Source organism: Eleginops maclovinus, chromosome 12 (genome assembly GCF_036324505.1).
Source record: "Eleginops maclovinus isolate JMC-PN-2008 ecotype Puerto Natales chromosome 12, JC_Emac_rtc_rv5, whole genome shotgun sequence".
Classification (NCBI taxonomy): Eukaryota; Metazoa; Chordata; class Actinopteri; order Perciformes; family Eleginopidae; genus Eleginops; species Eleginops maclovinus.
The window spans coordinates 14,797,013-14,816,473 of NC_086360.1; the positions used below are offsets into that span (position 1 = coordinate 14,797,013).

A 19,461-nucleotide genomic window follows, 5' to 3' on the forward strand; every position below is an offset into this window, starting at 1 on the left:
TACATGGAGAGACTGCCCTTATTTGGAAAGGGAGGCGGTGCCTGCGAGTTCCGTGAAGTCCTTTGTGTTGTCAAAGTAACCGGGAGGGGCGGGGTCCTGGAGAGCAGCCAGCGCACGAGTGGCGCTATAAAAGGAACTGGAGGCGGAATTCCCGAACGTCGGCAAATCCTTTGTGAAGCCGTTCGGGAGCGCGAGGGCGGAGCCCCGGCGGCCGACGGCCTTTGAAGTTTCCTTCTTATTTGAGTTTAAAGGCGGGGACTTAATCCAGGGGCGGTCTCGCAGTTTCCCACAGGGGTAAAAGGGGGCAAGAAAACTGACTTTTTTTCCTTTGGAGCCTGTGCTACCACCCCGGGCTCTAGCTTCTTCAATAACAACGTGATGGTTGTTTTCGAGGCTTAAGTCCAAAGGACTCTCAGCTGTCAGAGGCAGAAAGGGCGTGGGAGGAGGAACATAAAGATATGGAGCTGGACATGCTTGTACTCTGTATCCACTACGGGCATTTTGGTTAGTTGCTGCTGCAGCTTATGGACAAATAATTGTACACTACCTGTCTCTCATTCATTCTTTATTTATTTTCATCTCTCTCTCTCTCTCTCTCTCTCTCTCTCTCTCTCTCTCTCTCTCTCTCTCTCTCTCTCTCTCTCTCTCTCTCTCTCTCTCTCTCTCTCTCTCTCTCTCTCTCTCACACACACACACACACTAATTTAACTTGACTAAAAACAGGATGACTTTGACTTAATGTGATTGAAGACATGCACATATTTGACACAGAGCTAAGACCAAATCAAAGAAAAGTTGCTGACAAAATTAAAATGAGGCCTGTGAAAAGGCAGCCCTCTTCTGAGGCATTGTTAGGTCAGAAAAAAAATATCCCTGGTGTTGGTGAATGGTATCTTCATTCATTTTTACATTAAAATATTAAACAGTCATGTCATGCTCTATCGAGGAAATTACACAAGGTCTAGCCAGACAACTGCGTTTTCTTGTAATCATTCTGACACACACCAATGGAGCTGGTAAAATGTGGTGCAGTCATTTTATGGTCCTCCTTCCTGTCTGTTGATAATGCTTGTTCCACAGCTTCGTCATCAAAAGGGGGCCCACTTCTGTAGGAGTCAAATAGGCATCAGGGGTTTAGGGTGCGGCTGCAATGCCCACCCCCTGGGTTCTCCCTTCCTGGTGAGACATGTAACAGAAGCTAATAATTATAAGCTAAAGCCCTAAGATGGGGGGTGGGGTTAAATTGTCTATAAAACTTGCCCAAAACTATGCTGGCAAACCAGAAAGTGTGTTTGCAATGTGTTTATTCTCCGCATATGTTCCCAGCTGCCCCTCTCTTTCCTCTGTGAGCAGGGCTAAAAGGCTGGCCTTTGAACTGCTCTGAAAGTGATCCATGCCTTATGCACAGAGCAGATGTGGCCTAACCTGATTTGGTTTCAATACTTCCCCACAGGAAGTTCACAAAGCCAGCAGGTCCTTCTTTGTTATGTTAGTCATCTTTCCCAGAAGGCCAGTGCAGCCTTTTGCTTATTTATTTGAAATAGCTATTTCCATATAGTTTTCTCTATTCTTCAGGCAGAACAGTTACACACATGGCCAGTTTTATTTAAGAATTACAGTAGATGTCATCTGAACAGAGCGGACCAAATTGTATTGTCAATCTGTATCCAATAATTAACATTGTCCAGCAGACAATGTTGGACACACTATTCAGAGCAAACTAATCATATTCTTTCTGAGTAACCATGACGAACAAGAGTGTGCTATATCCAAATGGATAATATTGTAGCTTCAACCCCAAAGGTAAGCTCTTCATATGATCTAACTTGATCATAATGTATCAAACAGATTCATTAACTCACAAAGACCCAACTATACATATGGGTGCCCAATCATGTTTAGTGTAGTTATATTAGCTGTATGTATTTATTATTTAATTATCCTGTTGTGTCTGTCTATAGCTTCAAATGTTTTTTTCATTGATTTTATTCTTATTTGTTATCTTGTTCTATATACAGTATGTTGCACCTACGTGACCGATACAGAAAAAAGGTCTCTATGCCCTAACAATGACAGTACAGTTCTTGAATCTTGAGTCATTGATTTTATTTCACTGAGATATAGATTTTTTTTTTATCCTGCACCTAAAGTAATAGGCTTAATACAAATGTAAAATGCCATGATTTCAGAGTAGTTTAGTATGGCTCCATTTTTTAAAGTTCTTAAAAATGTATACAACATTTTGTAGGCAACATGATACAATATTCAACATTATTGCCAAACACTGCATTGCATACTGTTGTACTTTTGCTCTGTATTTTAATTATGTATCCATCTAATGTCCAAGGCTTGAGGACTACATTTCCCATCTTCCAATCAGGACGAGCAATAGGACCACATCACGTTACACTACCCGGAACTAGGAGGAGGTGGTACTAATTATCGCGGATATAAACACAATCTCTGCACATTGGTAAGTTTATTTTGTATCTAGGTCGTTTTTACTACCAATAACCAATACGAGAATATATATTTTTTGTTTTGTCAGGTTCACATTCATAGTTGTTGAGCAGTTTAGCCAAGACTCGATGCTATCATGCTCCTTAAAGTTAGGCCGTTGTGGATGGGCAGGTTAGCAAGCCTCGCTAATCGCAGTAGAGAGGTACATCTCTAAACCCGCATCTCAGATATTCAGATCAAATCCTACTAGCAGACCATGTTAATGTGTTAAATTAGCTTGATAATATAAGGTTGTATCGAGAGTAAATGGTTTGTAACGGTGTTCGGAATGCAGCTAACGGAGCTAGCTTTGGCTCAGCTTGATGCTACTTAGCTGGTGGAGATTAGGCTAACGCTAGCAGTTCATCAAGTAGCTGTTTGGCTGAAGAGCTCAACAAGTAGCGATAACCAAGTTTAAATATATTGATTAAACCATCTTGATGAGGATGAGGGCGGATTTTTCACTGCAGCGATGTCAGCGGGGAGCATTGTGATAACGATCTAGTGTAAACGGTACACTTTCTTTGGTATATTAAATTATAAGCTTTCACCGTTTATAAGTGGGTGTTATTTTTGATATGTTGACTGTTTATTTATGCCTCTTAGTGAATGTGTTTATATATGTATTTATATAGGTGTACAGGTGTATATACATATGTATGATTATATTTTGTATTCCTCGTGACTGTAAGAAACAGCATTTCGATCTCCCTGTCTGTACCTCACAAAATAAAGTTGACTTGGACTTTTGATTTACAAATATTTTCTCACCTGAATTATTAAAAAAACATTGGTACTATTTCCCCAGAGAAACTTACCTCCCTTTAAGGCTTAAGCAATTGTAACACATTCATTCTGAAGAATATCAATGTGGATTACACAATATCATGGAATGTAGCAATTTCTTTATTTCAGAAAGTGAATACTATTCCTCTCTGTAAATTGTTCATTATTCATTTTTGTCTCAATAACACAGTTAAGAGGTAGCAACAGGAAACAACGAATCACTTATTTCCTCAGTTTTAGTTCCTTAACTCGTCAAATTTGCATTTAGCTGATTAACCTGAAAGTGTTTATATCTGATTTATATCAACAATTTTGCAAAACCCAATGCAATTTTGTCAATTTTCTGTTTCATGGGTTATTTGTCTGTAAACAGTTTTGCACTATACATAAACTTACCTTACACTGTATGTGAATACAGATTGTACCCATAATAACAACAACTCTTCTTCTCCTAACATAATAACCTGTTGAATTTGTTTATGATTATGTTTCACATGTTATTTGGTTTTGCTCTTGATATTCATTGCTTTCTCTCTTGGTTCCCTTTCTCAGGTCTGATTGTGCCTCACTGTTGCTAAACAGCATGATTGACGTTCGAGCATGGGCAGAGTATGTGGTGGAGTGGGCTGCCAAAGACCCCTACGGTTTCCTCACCACTGTCATCCTGGCTCTCACACCTCTCTTCATTGCCAGTGCACTGCTTTCCTGGAAACTGGCCAAGATGATCGAGGCACGTGACAAGGAACAGAAGAAAAAGCAGAAACGTCAGGAAAACATAGCCAAGGCCAAGAGGATCAAGAAAGATTGAGCCTGTGGGTAGGATGAGGGCATATAAAAGGAGGAGCATCCACCACACATGCAGCCCTCCTTATTCCAAATAACTAAACGATGTGGTGCCCTTCGTTGTCCCAGCCCTACTGTCAGCACAGGGCCCCTACGCCTCAAATCTGGGGTGGGAGACTGGCCCCAAAGACTAACAGTGCTGAGACGGACAGTACCGCCCTAAGGAGGCTCGTCCCAGTGGGACTCTGGTCAGCAAGAGCACAGTGGTCAACTGTATGATGTAGTTTTACAGAAATCCGCTGATAATATTGTGCAGCTGTTGCAACTCTTTGCATTCCATTGTTAGCATCCATGTTCTTCTGAATTGAAGATGTAATGTTGAGCTTACTGGAACTTTTCCAAAATATCCAAAATACTACTTTCTAATCAATAAAATGTTCATGTCGAAAAAGATGATTAATTTTTCTCTTTATGGATTTCATATTGAAATTAAAAGGTTCATTGTGATTCTAATCGAACGAAGATAAAGTATTTATCCCCTCATCTTTAATTGTATTATACCAACAAGCCAGAGTATGTCATTCTATTTTTATGTACAGATTGACACAAAAAGCCTTGCAATGTCAACGAAAACAAATCCCTTCAAGTTAATCACAAATGTTTAGCACCTGTTAGAACTGTATTACAGTTGCATAAGTGAATGTGAGAAGTGAATTTTGGTAAAAAATCATTGTCTGCACTGTCCTCCACCTATTAAGTCTGTTTGGGAAAACAAACCAAAAAACTTCAAAGATACATCCAAACAGGCAGAAGAATTTCCAAGGCACTAAATATCCCTCATAGCACAGAAAGGTCAAATGCAAAACATATTCAGCAGCTGTAAGGAACCATCTTGCTGCCAAAGGTGCCTTTTATTAAAGCAGAATCTTAAACGCAGTTTGTTGAATTTGGTAATGCAGACAATATTTAGGATTAATATACTAATATGTTCTAAGTTAAATAGATTTAATGCAAGCCTAGTTTTAGCCTCTCGCCTTTTCTGATTACACGGTTTAATTTAGACATAACCGGGATCTTTTTCTACATATTCCTACAGGATCTTCATCTAAAAAAGAATGCTTCCATCTTGACAAAGTAAAATGGTGCCCTTTGAAGAACAGATTAAATAGGTGCACAGTATCTTTGGTCATAGCTGAGATCTGATCTTCTGATGACCTTAATTTATACATACACCATATTTATTGTTTATTTAACTAGTAAGCAGTCAATATAGATGTTATGTAAGTCACAATTTATAAGAAAGGATTTCTTGCAATATCCCAATGCATGATACAGTGTATCTATCATTGGCTCGCTTAATGATTATTGGAAGTACAAGCTCTTTATTAACAGACCGTTTGGCTCCATTAAATCATTATGGTTATTTAGCTTCAAGGTGACAGACGCCTATTGTCTCTATTATATACAATGTACAGCAAGGGAGTATGAAAATAGAAAACTGACAATGTATAACAATCCAATGAAACACCCTTGAAATGATTGCAGCCTAAATACAACTGATAGATTTAAAGTTGCTTCTAACGTTACACTTCAAAATTTCAACTGAATGGGAAACTCAGTTTCACATAGGTCGTTTTTTATTGCAAGGTTTTTCTATTGGATTGTATTTTATTGTACAGCGGTCTCAGTGAATGTGGATGTCTCAGTCTATTTCTTGGGCAACCAGGAGCCAGGCTGGAAGGTGTTGGCATTGCTGGTGGGGTCCTCGCTGATCTCCTGCTTGCCGAAGCCGGTGGAAGCTGCATGGCCTTTGGCAAGAGTCTTTGCAGGAGTCGCCACAAGACCATCCTCATACTCCTTGGCCTGTAGGGTCTGATCTTTCTCCTCCACCTCCTGGGCCTTGATTTTGATGTTATCTCTGTAAGTCTGATTCTTCAGCAGCTCCTATAAAACACACAGGTGGACATATTCATATGTATATTCAGTGTTTTTGCAGCATTCAACATATTACATTTAGGATGGTTTAAGTTATAATACATCATGAAACACAATTTATGTATTTTTCAGTCAAAAGATTGATGGAAAATCCGTAGGGAGGATGTGGCCTAGAATCAGAATGTATTGACAGTCAAAGCAGTGCTTTCCAGTCATAGATAACAATAATTTCTTGCGATATAATCGATTTACATGACTTGTACCCAGATAAGCGTCAGAGGATTGATGGATGGATTAACCTATTGAAAATGAATTCATTTAAGTTTTTGCTGAAATCAACACTTCCCACTTCAGTGAGTCAATAAGCTTTCTTCCTTCCGAAGCAGGCGGTGTTTTCTACAGGTTTGTGGTCGTTGACTTAAACTCCCCTCCTCCTGAACGTGCAGTCCACTTTCCAAACAAACCCACGGTGAGTTATAGATGTACTAAGTCTCCAAACAGCATGCAAACTGATAAGAAAATAGTTTTAAACTAATGTAACTGTAAAATAACCTATAAAACATTTTGACACTCCTTTTTTTAGGTATGTTATTTCGGTACCACTTTACAATAAGACTACCCTTATAAAGGGTTTACGAATAGTTTGTTATTCATTTATTAATTAGGTTGTGAACACTTTATAAATCATTAATAAGCTTGTATACGTAGTGGGTAGTAAGCTAGGTAGCCAATATAAGGCTTAGTCATCTTGCCAAATAGTGAGCCTGTGTTGATGTATGAAAACTATGTTAGAAGTGGTTTATAAATGTTTTTTATTGATTAAGTGTTTACAACCTAATTATAAACCCTTTATGAATCCTTTATAAGGGTAGTCTTATTGTAAAGTGGTACTGTTATTTCTTGCATTAACCCTACATGCAACTTTTTAAATAAATTGTGGGCTTGTGGTTCAGTGATCCTTCATTGTCAAATATGTTTAAAATCAATAGTCAAAACTTGCTTATACATTTCCTAATAGATTTAAATATAGGAGCTATGCTATATTGCCCATGATAGTCACCAAGGTAAATTGAAAGAGCAGCAACCACAGTTTAAATGGCATAATCTAACACTTGACAAATGAATTATGACCAGACAGCATCTACAAAGTTCTGTGATGTTGGAAATGTTCAGGTGGCAGTATCCTGAAGTTTGATACATGGACTAAGACAAGAGGATTACCTATTTGGAACCTCCAAACTCACCAGAAAAATAGAACCAGTTATAAGTCCCCTCCTTATTGTACTAACCCTGTTTGTCTGAAGGCACATGAGGTCAAAGTCAAAAGATATAAAGTTGCTGGGAATGTTCCAGAGCAAATGTGTGTTTGTGTGTGTAGAGTATAAAGTAAGACATTTACTACCAGAAGAAAAAGTGTGTTCAGTTAACCTGCAGTATATTGTCCAATAAACCATGGTTAAAAATGTAGTGCTTGGAACAGATTGGTAAACTAACATGACAGGAGGCATTCGCAGTATAAACAACCAGTCCAGCTCATGGAAACAATTATAGCCTGAAAACAGTCCACCAGTGGAATAGTTACCCACTTGAGCCACAACTAGTGTCCAGTGATGTTAGCCTCTCCTAGCATGAGAAGCCAAAAAAGAAGGGAGGATTGGGCATAATGCTGTTGTGTGTTGGCAGAACTGAAGGACTGGAAAAGAGAGGGGAGAGCTGTGGCCAAAAAGCCCCGCTTTGGGGAGACAGACAAACATACTGAGCTGCTTTTCCAGCCTGTTAATGACAGGATTTAATCCAATCAATTTATGTCGGCTTGGACTGGGAAGAGAGGGAGCGTGACAAGGGGTAGGGTAATGTGCTGGGAGTGAAGCCTTGGCCACATCAACACTGTCCAGCTGTCGATGGCAGCTATTGGGCAGACGCAAGGCAGAAAATTGGAAGAGAATGTTCTGGCAATAGAGACAGGGGATGGCATTGGCCACTGGCAGGGAGAGAGGACAGAGAGACAGAAAGAGTGCCTGGGTATCGGCCTTCCAAGGGATTTCCTATAGACCTACATTTCGCCGTCCAAATAATTTCCAGCATTCTCACATTTAAAGAGCAATAAACCCAGTGAGAGGTACACGAGAGGAAAAACTGCAATCCTTCACCATTCCTATTCTGGAGACTGCCAGAAATAAAACACAGAAAAACATAGAAGCAGGCTTTTACTCGGAAAAAGTAAGTAAACTAGGACATGATGTCAGTGAGCCGTTTGTTCAGAAGCTGTCTTTACTCTCCGCCTCGCCATCAATGCACTTCAGCTGCTGTTTATTTTAACACCTGTCCCCCGAAAGTTCCGGGATTCAGCTCCAAACGGTAAGATAAAACAAATCAAAGCAGTTCCTTGCTTCTTTCTTTCCCTCCCTTGTAACCAGCCCTCTAGAGTCCAACCATCACCACAGCAGGGAGGCTGGGGGGAGACGTACCTCGACAGAGGGGGGCTCCTTCCGTCTGCCTCGGATCCAAGCTGGAGGAGGAGAGAGGAGAAAAAAAGAAGAGTGAGAACACCCACACAAACATACGCTGCCCAACAAAACCTGCAGTCATATTTAAAAGCTGCTGTAGCATCGCTGAGTTTCAGGGCACTATAGTAGCTTGGTGAAAACAGAGCATGATGGGAAAACACATAGAATCTAGGTTTTTATTCTTCACTTATTGTACTATAAGGAAACATGCAGCATTGTAAGTTACACACATGATAAACTCAAAACACTAATCCTGCCTTAGTTTAGGCAGAGCAGGGCCACTGAGTGCTGTGTCTCAGAAGAGACAGTAGGAATCTGCTCTGATCTTTGAATTTGAAAGTAGACACTGTCATTCTCCATCAGTAGCTCTGTCCTTCTTTCTCCTCCAGAGTAGAACTGTGTGTGTCTGTCATCTTTTTTCACTTTTAAAAGGAGCTCTATTTTGGCTGAGCTCGGTTGCACAGCAGAGCAGGTTAAAGGGAGCCAGAGAGAGAGGGAGAGAGAAGGAGAGAGGTTTTTTCTAACTCTTCCTCCAGCTAGCGCAGGGATTCTGGGCCTCTTTTATCCTTTTCTTATTTGCATGCTGATGAAAATGCATGAGGGATGGGGCGAAGCAGGATGAAGGGTTTAAGGTGGATAAAGCCAGTCTGAGACAGAGGGAACAGTTTGTATCCAGTTGTACGAAATTTGAAACACTATTTTATGATACGGTTGTATAACACCAGCAGAAGGCGTCTTTGATAAACTCATGAATACGCTTCTCCCTACCCCCATCTTGCAGTTTGAAAAAAAGAAAAAGAGAAAATCAATGGATGAGCCTAGGCCCCAATAGATACAGGCATGAATTTGTGATTCCATTTTTATTTGAGCAGCACTTTATGATTACTCTGATGGGTAGCTTTCTTGTTAACATTGTCATTTATCCATTTGAGTGATATTTAAAGTATAACAGTGTGGTCCACACTTACCGTCCCACTCCGTTGGTATGTTGCCTTCCATATATTCAAATTCTGTAGGATTAGCTGCCACCACCATCCGCTTGGCACGGACCAACCTGCCTGGGAAACAAAACAAAACCAAAAGTAGAGAGAAAGACGGCGAGTGAGATAGAGATGCTCAACAATGATGCATACAAAACGCAAAGGAATATAAACATACACAAAGACGAGCAGACACAATGCTCTCAGACACACAGATACAGACAGACGCACAGACACACAAATACACAGAGGGATGACAGCACTGTGACAGGCCATGGATGATTACCTTGTGGCCCTTGGGCCCTTCTTCTCAGATCTCACTGAGTGGCTCCAAATCTGGGCTAAGCCTTTATGCAAATCAGCCTCCCTTTAACCCAACCAACCACAGCCCCCCTCACTCAAAGCCTCTTCCAATCACAGCGCTCTGGCTAACAATGCCCTCCAAAATCAACATCAAGCCGAGCAGGAGACAAAAGAGGTCAGATATCAGAGAGAACAGGAGAGGCACGAGCTGTGTGGAATATTAAGTGCTCCTCTCCCTATCTGTATACAGCACGATGCTCGCTAGCAGCAAGGCCACCGCCAATTATTTTGGTCGAATCTGCTGATTAGACAAGTTTGGCTGGTACACAATGACATGGAGACAGAGGTATATGGGGGGGTGGCAATGGAGAGGGATGAAGACAGAATAAGAGGGAACAACATAATTAAAAAGAGCAAGTTGTGTTGTATCTTCGTGCGTTGCTGGAGAGCTTTATACAGTGTTCAAAACAAGTATTTCCATAGTTTCTCCTCGCAGGTAGCCGGGTGTCCATCCATCGCTCCCATCCCTCTGAGAAATGATGAAGCAAGGACGGAGGAGGTAGGAGGGAGAGACAGAGAGAGAAACAGAGAGAGAGAGAGTGATGATGCATGGCAAACACGGCTAGGAGAAGAGAAATGGATGGGCAAGGAAAACAACACGCTCCAAAACACAGACAATCTGTCAGGATTCCATCACCGTTTCTCCGCAGATGACTGGACATGGACAAATGGAGGCAACCACCTCCATGCACAGCGCAGACTGATGGCCTTAATGTTTACTTCAGCCATAACAGATAGCTACGGGACAGAGATGAATGAATGATGACATTTCAAAGTGGCTAAGTGTATACCAGAGTGTTTGCTCCTGCCTTATAATAAAAGCTTATTTGTTTTTTTCCAATGAAGACATTTTCATGCATGTGCTGCTCTGTAATTATGCCTTATAAAGTGATGATTCCTTCCCATACATAGCCTATATAGTAATCAGGTCAGCTAATTAGGCTAGCATTGCTTCGGTTCTGCTTTGGTTCCCACTAGATTGTCACTGTAAGGCCTCACAGGCGCCAGATTTCCTGTATCCAGGTCTCACAAAAAACACTGCATTCTCTCACCTGTTCTGCAAAGCTGGCCCAGCAATTTGTAAAAATGTATCCTATGATCTCCACATTTGTTTACATGCCTTAAAATGTCTTCTGAGAAACGGTTTTCTAGAAAACCCCCCATGATAGCAGAACAAAAACAACTGCCAGCAAACAAAAGACTGTTCTCTAGGCAATACTCACAAATGCATTTAACAGGTATGCTAATTATAAACAGATCCTATCTGTATTTGCATTGGTGTGGGTGGCCGCAGACTGGTACAATGGTACAATTATGATACAGTCCCCACAAGCAATGTGCTTAACTACAACTAATGCCTGGCTAATAAGCATTAAAAGAGACACCCACTTTTTCTCCATCTCTCTCCACTGCTGTGCCTTTCACCCACTCCCCCTCTCCTCTCTGTCACACTCCAACATAGCTCTCCTCTTGTCTTGTTGCTTTTGCAGCATGACTAAACCTCTTCCACCATGGCTTTTATCCTTGGATTGAGTAACAAATACAGTATGTACATATATTTATGAAACATGGCTGATCCTCCCAATTCATACACATTGGGAGGAGGCTTGTCAGTGGGATTGCTGTGAATATCGCTCTCTTGGTAGCATTTGAGATGGTACAACTCCAGAAGAACACACACAGGCCAAAGCTTTATACTGTGCAATTCTACAAATATATTACAACATCTCAACATAAACACATCCTGTGACCTCACGTGAAATGATTTAAGAAGTGGTAAAGAAATGTGATTACTTGTGGCTATTAGGTTTGTGATTACAGATTACACGTAACATAGCATAACAGAATTGGCCTGGCACATCGTTTGCATAGTGATTACTCCGCTGAGGGGGGTGCCTACAACTAATGATTACTGTCATTACTAATTAATCCATAGATCCTTTTTTTAAAAATAAATTTCAATCAAAAAACAGAGCCTTAACTTAAAAAAGCTTATTTTGTTTGACCAACAGTGAAAAAAAACAAACCATTGAGTGTTTTTACAATACATTACATTTGTATAAGTCCTTCATATTTAAAGCTGTAGTAATAAGCGTTTTGTTCAAACCCAACCCCCCAAAAAGTGTATAGATTAACCATTTTTCTCTGAAATTATGAAAATAAGAAAAAATATTTATCATAAGTAACTAGTGTCTGAGGATTTTATTTGAAGTTGATATCCCAAATTGTGTCAACAACATATTAAGCAGCCTTCACAATACGATAAATCAATGCAATGCAATTTTAAAATTAACGAGATTCAGTCACAAATGTTTTTTTTGTTTTTTTTCTACTTGAAAAACCTCACTAGTCGGGTATCAAATCAGTCAAAATACTTAATTTTTCTCATGATTGACTAACTGAATGATATATTCCTTGGTGTTGGTTTCATAAAGTTTATCATATATAGTCATACAGGATCCAAGACAGCACAGTTCAGACCACAGAGAGAGAGGGAGCGAGAGAGAGGGAGGTATGAAAGGTGTTAGGAGCTCTCCATCTCAGCGGGCCCCCATGTGACAGGTATTTCTTCTCATCACTCACAAGGGGAAACCTACTTACCAGTCAAATGCTCACACACACACACACACACACACACACACACACACACACACACACACACACACACACACACACACACACACACACACACACACACACACACACACACACACACACACACACACACACACACACACACACACACACACACACACACACACACACACACACACACACACACACACACACACACACACACACACACACACACACACACACACACACACACACACACACACACACACACACACCGGCTGGAGAGCAGGAGGATTAACCTGAGGGACAGGAGCGAGGACGCAGTCTCTTACCGTGAAGGACAAACGCAGCGCTGCGTAGTTGAGGGGGAGGGGCCAGCGGCAGGCAGAATGAAATCCCAATGCATAAATATTCATGAGCCATCTCACCTGTCTGAGCGCGACTCATCTGTGAGCCTAGCTGTGGAACCGGGGGGGAGGAGGGGAGAGGAAAGGCAGGAAGGGAGGAGACAGGATGGGTGAGGGGTTGCCGTGGCAGCCAGATCGGAAGCCAATCAAACAGCAGGTACACCTATCTTTCCCATTCGTTAGAGTAAGACATGATGCGCTCTGAGGTCTGCTCTTTGAACCCTGAACACACCCCGCTAAACTCCATCACCTGCTTCAACACACACACTCACCACGCGTGCACACACACAACCCCCAACTTCACACATCAGCTCCCAGGTGAGAGCTGCTCGGGGCGACCTGAGAGGTTTCTCACCTCCACAATGTCATTCCAGGGCGTTTCTCTCTCTGTGTGCTTTCCTCCTCCACCCGTCTTTGATTACAGACACAACTGTGAGGGGAAGACGCTTAGAATGGCAACATCCGGGTATGGAAAATCGGATTAAAACGAAACAGAAGGAGGTGTAACTGGTGGACTTCTGGATCTCGCTCTGAAAATACAGCAGAAAGAGCTTCTTCACATTCTCCATGACAGCGAGAGGTACACTCAAGCAGTGAGTGTTGGACCTGACACTGCAGTGGTACAAAAAGCAGAAGCAGCGGTCCCGTCCGCCGGGTGTGAGCCAAGTTTAATTCTCTCCAGCTGAGCCGTGTGCAGAGGAGGGATGGGGGACCAATACCTGCATGGTAATGGACAGCTTTATGAAGATGGAGTGATCGGATAAGCATCAGTGATACAAGGGCAACCAGGTACCAATACCAGCACCCTCTCCTTCCCTCCTCTCTCTCCTACTCCAATCTCTTATCCTGTAAAAAAAATTGAGGGGATGTGTGAGGCCTGTAACCATGGTTACCCATTAGCCCTGAGCCTAGTGACGCTGGATGAGGTTTAGAGGGAAAAGGCCAGCCGTTGTTTTGCATCAATTCTGGTAAAAGGAGGGGCTTACAGGCGTAAAGTAGGCCTGCTGCTATTTGCCTTTTTATTCAGCCCTCATTCTGTTTGTCCCTGTTGCTGTCGATCCCGCTGAGGCTTGAGCGACTCACGGCAGAACAGAGAAGAATAATTCATATAAAAAGTAATAACATGCTGAAAAGCGTCCTCTGATTTCCCCCGTGTGATACTTTTAACTAAACGCAGGCATACTTGAGGGTGAAAGGGATACTTTACCCCCTTCCACTTAAGACCACCCGTCCTCTTGAAGTCCCTTCTCTGCACGATGGGTTACAGAAAAGGACCGTGGCGAGCCAGGAAGTCAGCGTCCTTTGTGAGTCTGTGGAGCGTTGTGCACCCCCCTCCACCTCATCCTCTCCGGCTCCTCTGGGCCCTGCGTGTGATGTCCATACAACAAGCTGTCCACCCCTTTCTATTCACCTCCATCACTCTCATCCAACCCCCTTCCTTTTCCTTCCATTGCACCTTCAGTCCCCCACTCTCTTCCTCCATTAACCTACCTCCACCTTCTCTCTCCCCCTCTATCTGTCTGCCTGTTCCACCCACTCATTTCACCCTCTTTCTGTCAGAAACCCTCCTTTCACTTTCACTCTCTCCATTCTTCCCCCACTATATAATTTCACCCCATATGTCAGCATCCCCCTTGTTCTTTGTCACTCACATTCTATACCCCACCTTCTTTTGCACCCTCTGTGAATCTCCGTCGGCCTTATCTTTCCTTCCTTACTCCTCTCCTTATTTCTCTCTGCCTGGCTGCTTTATTAAAATATTCTGAATTGAATAAGCAGCGGCGGGCTCCATGAGATGTCTGCTTTCTGTTGGTCTGTCTGTCAGTCTTTCTGGCTGAGTTTCTGACCGACAAGGAGCCCCCTAGCCACCTTGCTGGCCATTTGACCAGAAAGACGCATAAATGCACAGGACAGTGAAACAGCGTCTAGAATTATTGTAAGTAATTTGTTGGCACTATCAACTACCTAGGATTTCTCACCACGTCGCATCATGTTAAATGTGTAGGTAATGAGTCAAACATTTTTACAGATACAGGTCTACTGTTAAAGCAATGTTTAATAGACCAGCAAGATCTTTAAAGTACCGATATTGGAGCTAGGCCCGTTTGTAATACTCTTCCATAAGAAATAAATGTGCCTGTTTCTTATTGTGAGCATCTATCTTTTCAAATGCCTTTTTAATGAAGTAGTTAAACCACTCCATGATGTTCCACCACATACACATACAAACACAAATACACACTTGGCAAACAGTGCAGAGCAAGATGAGCTAAACCCACATGGTCTCCTTAACGATTAAACAACCTTCATTTAAACCCCATGCATTGCAAAGCTGCTGATCAATTAACATGATTTACTGTGGCTGCTCTGGACATAGCTGCTCCTTTGCAAACACTGACTTGGTGTCCTACTGTATGATAGACCTTCCTTCATCACACCCTGGGGATGACTTGTGGCAGAATAAACAGCCATTTGGACCCTCGTCTCTCTCCGCTGTGACTCTTTCCATGGAAATATGCGGCTTGAATCAACGCTCTGATGACACACAGCCATCTGTTGTTGTGTTAAGTGTGTTTGGGCATGAAGTGGAGAGAAAACACACTTGCCGTTTTTTTTTTCCTTTTTTAAAATACAAAGCAGATACAAATGTGCGCACACACACACAGTGTAGTTTCTATGCCACACAACGCATGTACACAACCGCAGATGCACACACCAATATCACAGCACACACACACCTCCTAACTCAGTCCCCAGAGTCACCCAGCCTGAAATAGCAGAATTGAGGCCTTTTCAGTTTTTCACTTCATAGAACATAGCTAGGGAACCAAATAAATAATAGACAAAGAAAGAGGGATAGTGATAGGACGACAAGTCAATGCATCTTTTCTCTGCAACAGCGTGGCGCACCTCGGAAGAACCTCTGAATCCCTTCCATTCTCCACACAGTGGAGAGGACCAATAGATTAAAACTGCATGGCACACACTGCTAAAATGAATAGCGCTAAAAATACATCCTTTTTACTAAGACATGAAAGGAAACTGCCTTTCCTCTGTCCAGTATTGAACAGCCATTGATTCCAAGACAAAGGCTACACCTCCTCAAAGAGGTAAGAAAAATAGCAATCATACAGGCAATTATTTTCAAATGTGCCTGCAGCGGCCGATAATGTCAGTGCGCTTCTCTTCCTAAATAAAGGGAGGGAAGGCAGGCGTCAAAGCTGCAGGCCCACTGTTGAAGACGAATGAGCCCATCCGCAGAATGCTGGGCTTTCATCTGGGCAGCATGACATGGTGCCCCATGCAGTGTGAGGCAGAGCTGGGCCTGGGGGACAGACGCACACAGAAAGAGAGAAGAATATAGATTCTCTATTCAGCTCTATAGAGCCAACACCAAGGCAAAGACCCTCTAAAGACCAGTGGCCATATTGCCAGTGGCTTTCTCTTGTAGCCCTGCCATAGACAACAATCACTGGGGCTCCACAGCCTATAGCATAGTTCTCCTGTGGGGAAGAAGCACAGAGTAGGCCTCTTAGCTGGACCTTTTCTAAAGACACGGATAGACATTCTCTCTCTCTAGGCGTGTACTTCAGACTCAGGCCTTTTCATTTTGATGTGCAGCAGCATCTGAGGAGAGAGGGGATATAAAGCACTCTGCTGGGTCTAACCCTCCACACTGTTGAACTGCTGCAATGTTGTGAATAGAAATCTTCACTAGAATGTTTCAAAGAAGGAGAATCAGGAGGCAGCTAAGGTAGTGGGGGGCAATGGAAGGAAAGAGTAGGCTAACTAGAGGCAAATAAAGAGGTCACTCGAAGGAGAGGTATGGGCAGTTGTTGAGATCGGATAGGACAGAGTCACATAAAAAAGCAGTTTCTTCTTTTTATTTTTCCTTCTTAGCATCCATTAAATCCCTCATATATAGCCTACCACACACGGAATTGCTTACGCCCCAGTTTTCTAAGGTTAACACAGATTGAGAGAGGTAGAAAATGGGAGCAGCAAAGCATGGATAAAGGTAGAGAGGGATTGCCTGAACACTAGGGATGGACAAATGAATAGAAGAACTAGGCAGAGTTGAGAGGGAAAGAGAGATAGAGAGAGAGACTCCTCACCTACTTCAACCACTATGCACTGCAGTGGAAAGCCCTGCGGTCCATGCCTTAAGGCCCTGAGCCCACGCTTGGCCTATCAGTTTAAGATCAAAAAGAACCCGCTTTAGCAAGACATATGGACTGAATAATGCATCTGCTTTATTTCCACAAGACTGGGTGAGTGGTCGAAATAAAGATGAAAATGTGTGTGCCATATATTTATATTTGTGTATTATAAACGTATATGAGGGTATATGTGTATGCACCCGTCTTGCATTTATCAGTGTGTTTGTTCAGAAACCAGTTTTTCCACAGGCCATCCAGCCACTCTACAGTGTCAGTCATTGTGATTGGGCAGAGAATATGGTAGCCTGTAGCGTGCTAGAAAATGGGCTTGTGTGATGTCTCATTTAAATAGTCTGACAGCCAGGGGTGGAGGAGCAGCCTTGTAATGAATTATAAATATGAGGTGGGCACACGTTTCCCTGCAAACTGCTGAGAAAAGGTGAAGCACAAAGTCAAGTTCAGTCAGAAAGATACCAGGCCTGGAGCCTGCCAACGGTCGGTCCAAATCAGCAAAAAACACATCTAGGCTTCACTCTGAAAAAGCATCACTGAATGTTTGCACTGTAACATACCTATTTAGAACATGCTTTATTGAAGTTGTATAATGTGAAACCAAGAGAGGGAGACAAAGACGAGCATCGGTTGGTGGGATTAGCATGGAACTGCTGTGTATTGTTTATCCCATATTAGAAAAAATACAGTGTCTGCAATGGAAGTGAACTCATTCTTAGGCATAATATTCCTGACGAATATCACAATGAATAACCCTTTGCTAAGAAGTCAAAGGTCGATGGCTGGTTAACCAACAGTATCATGTCTTGCAGGTTGTGCTCTTTTACCTGTGACCCCTGCCCCAAAGGGGAGGGAAAAGTGGGATTAGCTGTGATTCTGCTAATTAGTTAAACTAGAATAGGCATTCTTACTGCAGATATAGTGCATCACTATATTTCATCCTAAACAAGTTCCTCTGCAGGTGTGGATATGATATTGACACATAGATACTGTCAATGTTCTGAGTATTTTTGTTGTGTACGTCTCATTGTCTCATTTAAAGTGTCAGCTATAATAACATCTCCTCCATGAAGATATTTTGCAAAACACAAGATTGATGTGGTGGGCTTCTTAAATGAATAGAGGGCCCCTGATGCCATCAAACCTTCTTTTCTATTGCTACGGTGTGTCATAATAATGGCCTAGCTCTCTCCTCCTAAAGTTAGGAAAACTGAAGAAGGACTCACAGTAAGACCAGACGTTGAGTCCACTAGGCCCACAACTGTGTCCTTGGCCATCAAGACTATGTGTGAAAGACACCATTGGCATTCCACCATAGATAAGCCTGATGTCGCAGTTTGACTGCTTGGCTTGAGCATGACAAACTGTAGCGCTGCCATGTCTCAGTAGGGATATATGACCTCCTTGTAAAACCTCATAACAGACAAGTAGTAATTTCGCCTGCAACAGTGGAGGACATCTTTCTGCTTTTAAGGCCAGTGACAATGGAACTGTTGTCTTTTTGGCCCCCAATATGAGTGAATTTTTGACTGCAATGAGAATGAGAAATGCAGACTAAAACATATTAAAAACACAAAAAAGGGTTAATTAAATAAGGTATATGTGGACGGTATTACCACTCCTTTTATATCAAGATTTGAGTGAATGTATTATTGTCAGAAGGAGATGGGGGGTAAGGGTCACTTGGGGTTATATTTGTCAAAACTAAATAGAAATATACTGAAAAGGGAATGAAGAGGACCCTTTCTGCTTTGAGTCCCCATGATAGTGGAGCTGCAGTTATTGTGGCCCCAAAATGAGTTGAGTGTTAATGTTGCTGCATTTCAATACAGACTAAAACAAACTTATACAAAGTAGATGTTCTGGTTGAGATATTAGCGCCATCTAGCGGCGAACATTTACACTACAAGGGTCAAAGGGAAAAAGGAAAGTCATATATGCACAATACATTGCATACACATAGAATACCAATATGTAGTATGCAGTATTCTCAATTAGCTATATCAAAACACTCAGGGTAAGAAAGGTTATGTTAGCAATGGAGTAAACAAACAGGGACAGGGACAGAAAAAGCGTAATGAAGTTTAGACGCTACTTAAAAAATAAAATAAAACATGCATATTTGTAGGGATCCATAGTTTAAATGAATTCAATACTGGCTAAAGTTAGCACAACAAAGCTTAATTTACACGACATGTTACATTATATTTACCTGTCCATGTCTTCTGTTCTGGGATACAGTAATATTTATTTCCCACATGATCCGTCCCAACGTGCTCGCGTACTATTCCAAACGTACGTCGTAAAACTCCAGCAAACCTGTTCATATTCACAGTAAAACCTGAAGGTTTTTGAGAATTTCGTGTCCCTTGTTAGATGTCTGTCCTCTCACCGGATTGTTTATGCAAGACTTCATGTGTTTGGAATAGAATGAATAAGCTGGTTTTTGATT

The 19,461-nt window shown here is 42.0% G+C and overlaps 2 protein-coding genes across 2 annotated transcripts; one reads left to right on the plus strand and one right to left on the minus strand.

The window, feature by feature from the left end:
- The first annotated feature begins 284 nt into the window (after positions 1–284).
- On the plus strand, positions 285–4,521 carry smim15 (small integral membrane protein 15). The gene is made up of 3 exons (XM_063897339.1): positions 285–504; positions 2,348–2,473; positions 3,838–4,521. The coding sequence occupies exon 3, from the start codon at positions 3,869–3,871 to the stop codon at positions 4,091–4,093; it is 225 nt and encodes a 74-aa protein (XP_063753409.1). The 5' UTR covers positions 285–504; positions 2,348–2,473; positions 3,838–3,868; the 3' UTR covers positions 4,094–4,521.
- A 927-nt stretch (positions 4,522–5,448) lies between these two features.
- Positions 5,449–19,459, minus strand: ndufaf2 (NADH:ubiquinone oxidoreductase complex assembly factor 2). Its single transcript, XM_063897338.1, has 4 exons — positions 19,222–19,459; positions 9,479–9,568; positions 8,472–8,512; positions 5,449–6,012 (listed from the first exon to the last, which is right to left on the minus strand). The coding sequence occupies exons 1-4, from the start codon at positions 19,334–19,336 to the stop codon at positions 5,776–5,778; spliced, it is 483 nt and encodes a 160-aa protein (XP_063753408.1). The 5' UTR covers positions 19,337–19,459; the 3' UTR covers positions 5,449–5,775.
- Between the last annotated feature and the right edge of the window lie 2 nt (positions 19,460–19,461).

Bases quoted from the DNA above. Each gene is read 5' to 3' on its own strand.
- smim15 (XM_063897339.1), top strand. From the start codon at position 3,869: ATGATTGACGTTCGAGCATGGGCAGAGTATGTGGTGGAGTGGGCTGCC.
- ndufaf2 (XM_063897338.1), bottom strand. From the start codon at position 19,336: ATGAACAGGTTTGCTGGAGTTTTACGACGTACGTTTGGAATAGTACGC. The intron at 9,569-19,221 runs GTAAATATAATG...TTTGTTTCCCAG, and splicing joins AGAACAGAAGACATGGACAG to GCAGGTTGGTCCGTGCCAAG. The intron at 8,513-9,478 runs GTAAGTGTGGAC...CTCCTCCTCCAG, and splicing joins CATACCAACGGAGTGGGACG to CTTGGATCCGAGGCAGACGG.